This window comes from Xenopus laevis, chromosome 8L, assembly GCF_017654675.1.
Source record: "Xenopus laevis strain J_2021 chromosome 8L, Xenopus_laevis_v10.1, whole genome shotgun sequence".
Lineage (NCBI taxonomy): Eukaryota > Metazoa > Chordata > Amphibia > Anura > Pipidae > Xenopus > Xenopus laevis.
In genome coordinates, this window is record NC_054385.1 from 3,738,361 (window position 1) to 3,750,710 (window position 12,350).

General features: G+C 44.8%; 1 protein-coding gene across 2 annotated transcripts in view; it reads right to left on the bottom strand.

Moving 5' to 3' along the window:
• Window positions 1-12,350, bottom strand: part of LOC108698179 (calmodulin-regulated spectrin-associated protein 1-like) — a 41,880-nt gene that overhangs the window by 14,455 nt on the left and 15,075 nt on the right. For both annotated transcript variants that reach the window (XM_041572331.1, XM_041572332.1), the window contains exons 4-5: window positions 9,864-10,025; window positions 1,369-1,449 (exon numbers count right to left, since the gene is read on the bottom strand). In XM_041572331.1, the coding sequence (XP_041428265.1) occupies window positions 1,369-1,449; window positions 9,864-10,025 (243 nt within the window). The remainder of the gene's footprint in view (window positions 1-1,368; window positions 1,450-9,863; window positions 10,026-12,350) is intronic.

Below are 12,350 nucleotides of genomic sequence, written 5' to 3' on the forward strand. Positions count from 1 at the left end.
TGCGCAGTAGAACGAAAAGTCGAACTTTAACTAAAAAGTTGTCTACTTCGCTCTACTGCGCATGCGTTTGCCCCGAGAAATATGAAGGACGAAGATCTCTCTGTGGTACTCACTAGAAAAACCTCGGGCTGGTGCCGTTTTCTGCTGGAAGAAGCACCGGCCTGGGGTTTCAGATAAGCCAATACAATCACTTGGGGGTGCCTAACATTTGGCACCCCCAAGTATAGTCCTGCGCGGGTCCATTTTTTGGAACCCATACCCGACCTGTACCCGCAACCTGCAATCCGCAATCCGGACCCCCGACCATCAAGAATCAGAAAGTGCTTTCATTGTAAACGAGAAGTGACAGAAATAGACGTGATCAGAAAAAAAGGAGTAAAAATTGCTATTGAGAAGATCTGCAGCCCAATCCGCATCTATACACGCAGGGTACCACAGATTTTTGCGGGTACCCGACCCGCTGCAGGACTCTACCCCCAAGTGCAAACAGCCTTTCCTTCTACTTTTAAATGAATTTTATGGTGGTGTGCACTGGTAATGTCACTTTAAAAGGAAACTGTTTAACAACAAAAAACTATTTCCCTTGTTTTTGCTAGTAAATGGATTCCAACTTATGGACAATATGCTGATGAATCAAGATTCACTTTTGCAGCACTTATGGGACTATTGTGTTTTTGTATATGCACAATATACAGTGCACTAAAGAAAGTTTCACTTTTTTCATGTGACCCATCAGTCAGGTGGCACCTAGGCTTCTTCTCCACAGAGGTATGTAGGGCACATTGGACCTTGGGTACAAGTATGTACACAAGGGTCTAACACCCATATTTAATTAAGGCACTGGGGGTTATTTATAAACACTGGACAAATTTGCACCTGGGCAATAACCCACGTCAACCAATCAGATGATTGCTTTCAGTGTTCAACCTGCAGCTGGTTGAAAAAAAGCTTATCACTGATTGGTTGCTATGGGTTACTGCCCATGTGCAAATTTGCACAGTGTTTATCAATGAGTCCCACTAAGTTTGCCAAGAAGCAGCAACCCATAGCAACCAATAAGAGGTTTGCTTTTTAACTGGTGGCTTGCAAATGCTACCTGCTGATTGGTTGCTACGGGTTACAGCTCCTGGGCAAACTTAGTGCCTTTTATTACATAACCCCCTATGTGTTGCAGCATATAATGAGGTGTATAACCTCAGAGGAAGTCATTAAGCAGGAGCATGTGACCCATCAACCTGTGCTGTATGCTGACAGTCAGTATTGGTGGCACCCAGGCTTCTCTACAGAGGTAACAGAGTTGCTATATTGAGCATATCAGCTGTATGTGTCGCTCATCCCCAACCATTCACCATACATTATTGACTTTACCTTTGGATGGCTTGGACTTTCTATTACTTGTTGTTTTATCCTTTGTTCTCGCTCTAAAATCTCCCTCATTTTCAGATTCACCTGTGAGAATAAAAAAAAAAAAAAGAAATATATATATATATATATATATATATATATATATATATATATATATATATATATAAACAACATGGGGTCGGTGCACCCAGAGCACAAAATGGATGCCTCAGTGCTGGAACAAAAAAACAATCTTATGTAAATGTCAAAAAAGGTCCGCACACATAGGACTTGGATAAAGAAGAAAAAGTGTAGTTTATTCAACGTTTCGGCCCAGTCACTTGAGGACGGCTCAAGTGACTGGGCCGAAACGTTGAATAAACTACACTTTTTCTTCTTTATCCAAGTCCTATGTGTGCGGACCTTTTTTGACATTTATATATATATATATATATATATATATATATATATATATATATATATATATATATATATATATATATATATATATATATATATATATATATATATATATATATATATATATATATATATATAATCCTCCCCAGAAGAAGCCGCACAACTCAGGACTTATTGTAAAGAAGTAAATTTATTGAACGCACTAACGTTTCGGCTGCCACACCAGCCTTTGTCAAAGTAACAAATATTAAAAAATTTACCCTTAAATACCCAACATATGGCGCGAAGATAGAGAGATTTTTGTACTTACCATTAAATCTTTTTCTCTTGTCCTATATTGGGGGACACAGGCACCGTGGGGATGAAGATCCTGCAGCTGGAGATGGACACTAACATGTTAAACTTGACTCCTCCTCCTGCTCTGGGCTTCATCCCCTGCCTCCTCCTACTATCTCCAGTTTCCACCGAAGAAGGAGCAGAAAAAACCCATAAGAAGGAAGAGTCTCAACCCTCTCAAAAAATATAGAATTTTGAACAATAATCCCAACACGGAGAATTAACAGATTATAATCAGAAAAAAAAAAACAGTGTCGTACAGGGAGGGAAGGCCTGTGTCCCCCAATATAGGACAAGAGAAAAAGATTTAACGGTAAGTACAAAAATCTCTCTTTCTCTTGCCTAATTGGGGGACACAGGCACCGTGGGGATGTCCCAAAGCAACCCATGAGGGCGGGACACTGACAAGCTATAAGGTGTTTAACTGATCACAGCCTGTAACACCTTCCTCCCAAAGACGGCTTCGGCCGAGGCCCGTGTGTGTAGCCTGTAGAAACGTGTGAAGGTGTGAAGGGACGCCCAGGTGGCCGCTCTACAAACTTGTTCCGCCGATGCTTGGTGGCGAACAGCCCACGAAGTGCTAAGTGAGCGAGTAGAGTGTGCTTTCACCTTGAGTGGAGGCTGTAGTCCTCGAACTGCATAGGCTCTAGTGATGGTAGCCCTAATCCACTTCGCTACCGTGGTCTTAGCCGCTTTGGACCCGCGTTTGGGGCCATCCGGAATGATGAAGAGAGAATCTGACTTTCGTACCTCCTTGGTAGCTCGTAGATAGTGTTCAATAGCTCGTACGACATCCAAGTTGTGCAGTTTCTTCTCTCCAGGATTTTTGGGGTCTGGACATAACGAAGGCACAACTATATCCTGATTGAGGTGGAATTCGGATACAACCTTAGGTAAAAAGTCCGGAGTAGGTCTAAGCACCACCTTGTCCTTGTGTATGATGGTGAAAGGTGATTTGCAGGAGAGTGCGGCTAGTTCCGAAACCCTGCGAGCAGAGGTGATGGCCAGGAGAAAGACAACCTTTTCCGTCAATGTAGACAGAGGAAGCATGTCGAGTGGCTCATAGGGATCCTCCTGAAGCACAGAGAGCACCAAGTTAAGGTCCCAGGGTGGAACTGGGCAGCGATACGGAGGTATTAAACGGGTTGGCCCTTGAAGAAAAGTTCTGATATTACTCCGGAGCGCCAGCTTCTCCTGTAGCAGGATGGATAATGCTGATACCTGCACCTTCAAAGAGCTCAGTGCCAACCCTTTCTGCAACCCATCCTGAAGGAAGGAAAGGATATCCTTCTCCTTAGCTCTCTGTGGGTCTGTGTCCCGGTGTTCGCACCAGGAGATGAAGGTTTTCCATACCCTGTGATACGCCTTGGAGGAAACAGGTTTGCGAGCCCTAAGCATAGTGGGTAAGGCATCTGCGGGTGCTCCAGCTCTCTTCAGCACTAGGGCCTCAAGAGCCATGCCGTTAAAGCCCACTGACGAGAATTCGGATGGACGACGGGGCCTTGAGTAAGAAGGTCCTGTCTGAGTGGCAGGTGGAAGGGGTCGTCCTTTGCCAGCGCCACTATGTCTGCAAACCACGACCTCCGGGGCCAGTATGGGGCTATCAAAATTGTTGTGGTGCTTTCCCGTTTGATCTTCTTGACGACCTTCGGCAGAAGTGCCAGAGGTGGAAAGATGTACGTCAGAGAGAACTGCCAAGGGATCACCAGAGCGTCCACTGCATGTGCTAACGGGTCTAGACTTCTTGAAACAAACCGAGGAACCTTGCAGTTGCTTCTTGAAGCCATCAGGTCGATGTCTGGTAGCCCCCATCTTTCCAACAGCAGTTGAAAGACCTCGTGATGCAGACTCCACTCTCCCTGGTCTAGCGTTTCCCTGCTGAGGTAGTCCGCTATCCAGTTGTCTACCCCTGGTATGTGTACCGCAGAGAGGGCCGGAACGTGGTTCTCTGCCCACCGAAGGATTTCGTTTGCTTCCTGCAGTGCTGCGGGGCTTCTGGTGCCGCCCTGGTGATTTATGTAAGCCACTGCGGTGACATTGTCGGATTAGATCCGTATTGCTCGGCCCTGGAGTAGGTGTGTTAAGCTTTGTAGTGAGTAGCTAATCGCCCTCAGTTCTAGGAGATTGATAGGGAGGGAGGTCTCCACCTGATCCCAGAGCCCTTGGACTGTGGTCTGGTCCAAGACACCTCCCCATCCCCGTAAGCTGGCATCCGTCGTGAGGACCGTCCAATGTAGGGGTGGAAATGGCCTCCCCCCTGTTGTCCGGTGGGGCTGTATCCACCAGTCGAGAGAGTGTAGCACCCGGATTGGAAGGTGTATCAGGCGGTCTAGATCGTGTCGATCTTTGCGTTGGTGTGACAGAATTGCCTGTTGCAGAGGCCTTGTGTGGAATTGAGCATAAGGGATTGCTGGAAAAGATGCCACCATCGTACCGAGGGTTTGCATGGCAATCCTGAGAGAGATCCTGTGGGAACACTTGAGTTTCCGAATCCTGTTCTGTAGTGTATGGGTCTTGTCCGGAGGAAGAAATGCTCTCCCTCTTCTGGAGTCCAAAATCAGACCTATGTATTCTATAGTCTGAGACGGAATGAGGTGTGACTTGTTGAAATTGATCATCCACCCGAGGTCCGTCAAAGTTTTTAGGGTCACAAGGGTATGGTGAAGGGCTGTCGTTTCGGACTGTCCCTTTATGGTATGGGATGACAGGTATTCCCTGAAGTCTTAGTTCCTCTAGTGCTGCTGCCATCACCTTGGTGAAGGTGCGGGGGGCAGAGGAAAGTCCAAATGGCAGAGCCACGAACTGCCAGTGGTGACCGTTGACGAAGAATCTGAGGAACCGGTGGTGGGCAGGGTGTATGGGGATGTGCAGGTAGGCATCTTTGATATCTATGACCGTCATAAACTCCCCGTCTTCCATGGACGCCAAAACGGACTGGATTGATTCCATTTTGAAGTGACACCTTTTCACAAAGGGATTGAGATCTTTCAGGTCTAAGACTGGTCTCAGGGAGCCGTCCTTTTTGGGGACCATGAAAAGGTTTGAGTAATATCCCTTTCCCCTGTCTGGTTGAGGGACAGGTTGAATGGTTCCTGCCGTGACTAGGTCTTGGATGACCTTGAGGAACAAAGTTCTGTTGTGAGGATGTCTGGGCAGCCTGGATATGAAAAATCTGTGGGGTGGAGATTGAGTAAAGTCTATCAGTAGTCCTTGAGAAACTACACGAAGGACCCAGCGGTCCTGGATTCTTTGATCCCACACCTCCCGAAAGGATTGAAGCCGGCCTCCTAAGGGGACCCTTTCGGGGGTGGGCACCCCTTCATGCTGAGTTGGACTTGTCGTGGGAAGGCTTGGGTGGAGCTGGTTTGGAGGACCAACCGGACTTCTGTTTGGCTGGGTAGCGTGAGCGGAAGGTGGTGTTGGGTTTGTCGTTCTGTGCCTTTGAACTTTGGCCTTGCCGAAAGGGACGAAAAAAGGGTCGTCTCTTGAAGGGTGGTCTCTTAGTTCTGGCTTGAGGAAGTAGGGTGCTTTTGCCGCCCGTTGCCTGTGAGATTATTTTGTCGAGCTCGGAACCGAAGAGGAGTTTCCCTTGGAAGGGGAGGCTGACTAGAGAACGTTTGGATGTTAAGTCAGCTGACCAAGTCTTTAGCCAGAGAAACCTACGAGCCGCCACCGACTGTGCTGAGGCTCGTGCTACCATTTTTGCTGCATTGATTGCAGCATCCCCAACATAGTTGGTAGCATCAGCTATCTGTGACAGAATATTGTCGGTAGTTGGATCCTCGGACCCGATTAGTTGTGCTACTTGTTCGATCCAGACCTCCATGGCCTTTGCAACCCAAGCAATTGCGAATATAGGTCTAAACGCTGAACCGGACGCCGTGAAAGATGACTTGCAGAATCCTTCTAGACGTTTGTCAATGGGGTCCTTGAATGCTGCAGCGTCTGCCACTGGAATAGTGGTATTCCTGGAAAGCCTGGAAACCGGAGGATCAACCGCAGGGGGTGACGCCCAGAGATCCGTGCACTCAGGCGGAAAGGGATATGTTTGGGAGAATCGCCTGGAAATCTGTACCCTGTGATCAGGGTGCTTCCATTGGGCTTTAATTAAGTCATCAAGTTGTTCGTATGCTGGGAAAACGCAAGAACTTTTCTTTTGTCTCTTGAATATGTTTTTTGCAGGTTCAACCGTTGAGACGGATTCTTCGATGTTAAGGGTAGTAAGCACTGCTTGAATAAGACCTTCAACCTCTTTTTGGGTTCTAGGTGTGTCAATGTCTGGATCTGTGTGCTCTTGATCAGAACCATCCTCTGTAGTGACCTGGCCTTCCTCATCGGAGGGAGAATACGGTTCCCTTGGGGAACTGGGAGGTGAATGTGCTGGGCGTTTAGAGACTGGGAGTTCAGCAGGCCTAGCAGGTTGTGATAAGCGCTCCAGTACCTTGTCTAAAGTCTCGGGTATGCGGGCCAGGTTTTGGATGCCTGCAAGTGAGAGGGAGAGTGCCCTAATTAAATCAGACTCAGATGTGCTAGCCGTGGGAGTTGGCGAGGGATCTGAAGTTCTGCAGGCCATACACACGGAATCAGCTGAGGCCGAGTGAAATTTGGCTTTACAATTTGCGCAGGCCAGGAAGGATATTTGAGTATTAGGGCGAGGGTGAGCGGAGGACTTGGATGTCCTGGCTTCCTCTAATTTGTCTGCCATGATGCTTCCCTCCTTGTATATGGTAGGGTACAAGGGTAGGGAGAATATTGTATTTATTTATTTATTTATTGTGAAGGAGGCAGGGGATTCCGGCCTAAGAGCAGGGTAGATGGCAGAAGAATGCTCCTTGTTTTCTGTAGATACAGAAGAGGGACAGAGTGAAGGGTAAGAAACCTGAAAATAAAAAAAAAATCATGCAGAAGGCAGAGAACAGGAAGAGAGGAGACTTGCCTGTGCGAGGGGAGTTCTCCCTGTGCAGTTGCGGAGGTCGCTGCGTGCTTAAGGGAGGATGTGGCGTGGACCGCTTAGTTCCAGGCTGCAGGTTCCAGTAGGGCGCGAGGTAGTGTGCGCACAGTCAGATGCGCAGGGGATCCGTGCAGGAAGGAGAGGTCCCGTGTTGGCGCCAAGAGTGAGCGCGAGGTTTGCGCGTACGGCGGAAGCGTGTTCCAGCGTGGAACGCAAGTATGGCGCAGAAGGACGAAAAAGGCGCGGAGAACAGCGACAGGCAAGGAACGTGTGGAGATTCAGGGAGAAAGGGGCCTATGATAGAGAGAGGGGTGTATTTTGAAGGTGGTAGTACTCACCAATGTGCCAGCTTCTTTATGCCCTGCGTATAGAACTTCTCCCAGTACTACACAAATAGCTATATATGTGCAGATGAATCCCCACATATATAGATATCTGCATAGGTGTACACGCCTGGTGGGGTGTATAGCGCTGCTGCAGTCCTCCGGGGAGCGGGAAGACAGCGCAGGGAGAGAGGAGCGAGCCTGCAGACCTCCGTAGAGCGGGAAGGCTATAGGGCAGTGTAGGAATCAGCTGGAAGGGCTCTTGAAAGGATCAGTGGCCCCTTTTTTGTGTGGCATGATCTTAACCTGGAGTCCTGATCATATGCTCCAGCCACTAAAAGTTGTGTCTTCTCCTTCTGAGGACAATAAACGAAACTGGAGATAGTAGGAGGAGGCAGGGGATGAAGCCCAGAGCAGGAGGAGGAGTCAAGTTTAACATGTTAGTGTCCATCTCCAGCTGCAGGATCTTCATCCCCACGGTGCCTGTGTCCCCCAATTAGGCAAGAGAAATCCCAAACCCTCCCATTCTGACGTATACACTTGTAATCATACTAATTGGATACTTCCCACACCCGTACGGCTCAATGAAGTTTCAATGCACAATTGTAACAAGTATATCATTTTAGTCATTCAGGTGAAATCGTGTACGGTAACAAAAGTGTCAAATAAGAATCACATCCGTCGTTCACATAGTAGCCCTCCGATACAGTGTTGCGATAAGGACAAGAGGACTCCCAATAGTTATGTGTAGTAGTAGTTGGGAGTCCTCTTGTCCTTATCGCAACACTGTATCGGAGGGCTACTATGTGAACGACGGATGTGATTCTTATTTGATTATCGTATGCAACGCTATGAGGCATGCACCCAGGCTATGAAAGGACATTTATCGTGAGTGCTGGGATTTTGGGGAAATATATGTATATATATATATATTATATATATATATATATATATATATATATATATATATATATATATATATATATATATATATATATATATATATATATATATATATATATATATATAAAAAATTAAAAAAAGAAGGAAGAGGCAAAGCTAGTTCACAGAGTACCAATTTATTTTTAGGCAAGTTACACACATTTCTATGGCATATATTTTAAGATAACTGGAAGTTACTTTAGGGCCTATAGAAGAAGAGCCTTGTCTTTGACCACTTGGTGGTGCTGTCCCTTGGCAACTTTCAAACAAACCAAATTGAAAGTTCACACCCAAATACTCAACATAGAGTCAGTTTGTTTATCTGCGTACATTTTAAACGAAAAGGGCAACTCCGATGTATGAATACATTGTATAAATACAATTATACAGAGAAAGAATGTTCTGGGCACACTATAAGATATACCCTCATACTGTACTGTCTAAGGGAATCAATATGGCACCTCCCTCCTCCCATATGTATAAATACAAATATACAGAGAAGTAATGTTCTGGGCACACAATAAGCTATACCCTCATACTGTACTGTCTAAGGGAATCAATATGGCACTTCCCTCCTCCCATATGTATAAATACAAATATACAGAGAAGGAATGTTCTGGGCACACAATAAGCTATACCCTCATACTGTACTGTCTAAGGGAATCAATATGGCACCTCCTCCCATATGTATAAATACAAATATACAGAGAAGGAATGTCCTGGGCACACAATAAGCTATACGCTCATACTGTACTGTCTAAGGGAATCAATATGGCACCTCCTCCTCCCATATGTATAAATACAAATATACAGAGAAGGAATGTTCTGGGCACACAATAAGCTATACCCTCATACTGTACTGTCTAAGGGAATCAATATGGCACCTCCTCCCATATGTATAAATACAAATATACAGAGAAGGAATGTTCTGGGCACACAATAAGCTATACCCTCATACTGTACTGTCTAAGGGAATCAATATGGCACCTCCTCCCATATGTATATATACAAATATACAGAGAAGGAATGTTCTGGGCACACAATAAACTATACCCTTATACTGTACTGTCTAAGGAATCAATATGGCACCTCCTCCTCCCATATGTAAAAATACAAATATACAGAGAAGGAATGTTCTGGGCACACAATAAGCTATACCCTCATACTGTACTGTCTAAGGGAATCAATATGGCACCTCCTCCTCCCATATGTATAAATACAAATATACAGAGAAGGAATGTTCTGGGCACACAATAAGCTATACCCTCATACTGTACTGCCTAAGGGAATCAATATGGCACCTCCTCCTCCCATATGTATAAATACAAATATACAGAGAAGGAATGTTCTGGGCACACAATAAGCTATACCCTCATACTGTACTGTCTAAGGGAATCAATATGGCACCTCCTCCTCCCATATGTATAAATACAAATATACAGAGAAGGAATGTTCTGGGCACACAATAAACTATACCCTCATACTGTACTGTCTAAGGGAATGTTCTGGGCAGACATTAATAAACACCACTGCAGAAACATACACACCTTATTGATCCAAAAAATCATAGCGTCTTCTAGATCATACGGCAGCTCCTTTGAGGCACTGAATGTAGAAAAGCGTTTGACGCTAGCAACCACTTTCTCAATGCTGATCATCTCCACTGTGTACGCCATCATAAGGGCATCGATCATAGACATGTGGGCACTCTGGGCAAACACAAAAGGGAAATGTTAGAACAGGAAGATACGCTTGTTATTTCCATATCAAGTTGCATGAGAGTATTCATTTATATTTGTCAGGTCTGTTTCCTGTGTCACTGGGAAAGAAGATAATAAGGTCACAGCTATGATAAGACTGCAGTGCAGCTAGGAGCAAATATTATCCCAAGGTGAAGTACTTGCCTCTAGTACACAAAAAGCTTACAATGAATCAAAAACAGGGACTAAACTTAAAGGGGTGGCTCACCTTCGAGTTAAATTTTAGTATGTTATAGAATGGCCTATTCTAAGCAATCTTTCAATTGGTCTTCATTATTTATTTTGTATAGGTTTTTAAATAATATTTGCCTTCTTCTGAATCTTTCTGGCTTTCAAATGGGGGTCACTGACCCCATCTAAATGCAAATGCTCTGTAAGGCTAGACATTTATTGTTATTGCTACTTTTTATGACTCATCTTTCTATTTAGGCCTCTCCTATTCATATTCCAGTCTCTTATTCTAATCAGTACATGGTTGTTAGGGGAATTTGAACCCTAGCAACCAGATTGCTGAATTTACAAGATAAAAAGCTGCCGAGTAAAAAGACTAACTCGAAAAACCACAAATAATAAAAAATGAAAACCAATAGCAAATTGTCTCAGAATATCCCTGCTCTACATCATACTAAAAGTTAATTTAAAGGTGAACAACAACTTTCTGTCAAATCAGGCCGAACCAATTGCTGGCCCTGGGGCCAATAATCGGATCATGCACCAACGTGGTCCTTATCAGAAGGCATTTTCAAACCAGACTGACATCTGGATATTCATTAGTCAGCGAGGCCCATAGTTAGGCCTCAAGCATGGATATAAGCTGAGGACTCAGAACCTGTGCAGGGACCATTGTGGTTAAAGGAGAACTAAATCCTAACAATGAATATGGTTAAAAATGACATTTTATATAGTGAATTTATTGCACGAGACTTAAGTTTCATCTTGTCAATAGCAGCAATGATCCAGGACTTCAAACTTGTCACAGGGGGTCACCATCTTGGAAAGTGTCTGTGACACTCACATGCTCAGTGGGCTCTGATTGGCTGTTGAGAAGCTAAGCTTAGGGCTCGTCACTAATTATCCAGCAGAAAATGAGCTTCCCTGGCTGTAATATAAGCTGATGCTACAGGTTTGCTGATTATTCAATTCTGATGCTAATTGCACTGGTTTCTGTGCTGCCATGTAGTAATTATGTGTATTAATTACTAATCAGCCTTATATTGTGACATTTCTATTCTATGTGTACTGTATATTGTGAGTGGGTCCCTAAACTCAGTAAGTGACAGCAGCACAGAGCATGTGCAGTGAATCAGTAGAAAAGAAGATGGGGAGCTACTGGGGCATCTTTAGAGACACAGATCTTTACTGCTAAAGGGCTGTGGTTGCCTTGGCCGGTACAGAAGCACAAAACATAATGTACAGCATTTCTAGCTACTTCTTTAGTTAGGCTTTAGTTCTCCTTTAAAGTATGGGTTTACTCCAGCAGATATTCCCTTACTCCAACTTTTAACCCCACCCCCCTGCCTTCAGATGCTGAGAACTCTAGCTCATCTAGAGCAGGGATCCCCAACTTTTTTTTACCCGTGAGCCACGTTGAAGTGTAAAATAAGATGGAGAGCAACACAAGCATGTAAAAAACCCTGAATTCCAGTTATGGGTTGTGTTTGGCTAATTAGTAGCTCCTGTGTGGACTGGCAGCCTACAGGAGACTCTGTTTGGCAGTACACCTGGTTTTTATACAACCAAAACTTGCCTCCAAACCCAAAATTCAAAAATAAGCATCTGTTTTGGGGCCACTGGGAGCAACATCCAAGGGGTTGGTGAGCAACATGCTGCTGGTGAGCTACTGGTTGGGGATCACTGATCTAGAGAGTCCAGTTTCCCACGCCTGTGCTGGAGTTTAAAGGCCTTGCAGTGAGGTCACATAAGAATTAAAGGAACAGCTAACATACAAAAGTAGATAAGATATGAAAGGTCACTACTGTGCCCTTCACAGAAACAGCTCTGACACCATCTGACAGAACAAACTATAGCTTGACATTGCACGTGGATTACTCTTAATGCTTTATCCCTGCAGGGCCAACAACAAGTCAAATATGGAGAAGGAAAGGAGTGAAAAAAATGCACATCAAGAGCTGTATAGCGGGCGTGACTCTTTCCTGCCCCCGAGTTTTGCCCCATTCTTGCCCAAGTTAAAAAAATGTATTTTACATAAATAAATGACATTTTCTTAAATGGTTCAAAATATTTTGGAAAGTTCTTAGAACGACAGTTTCTTGC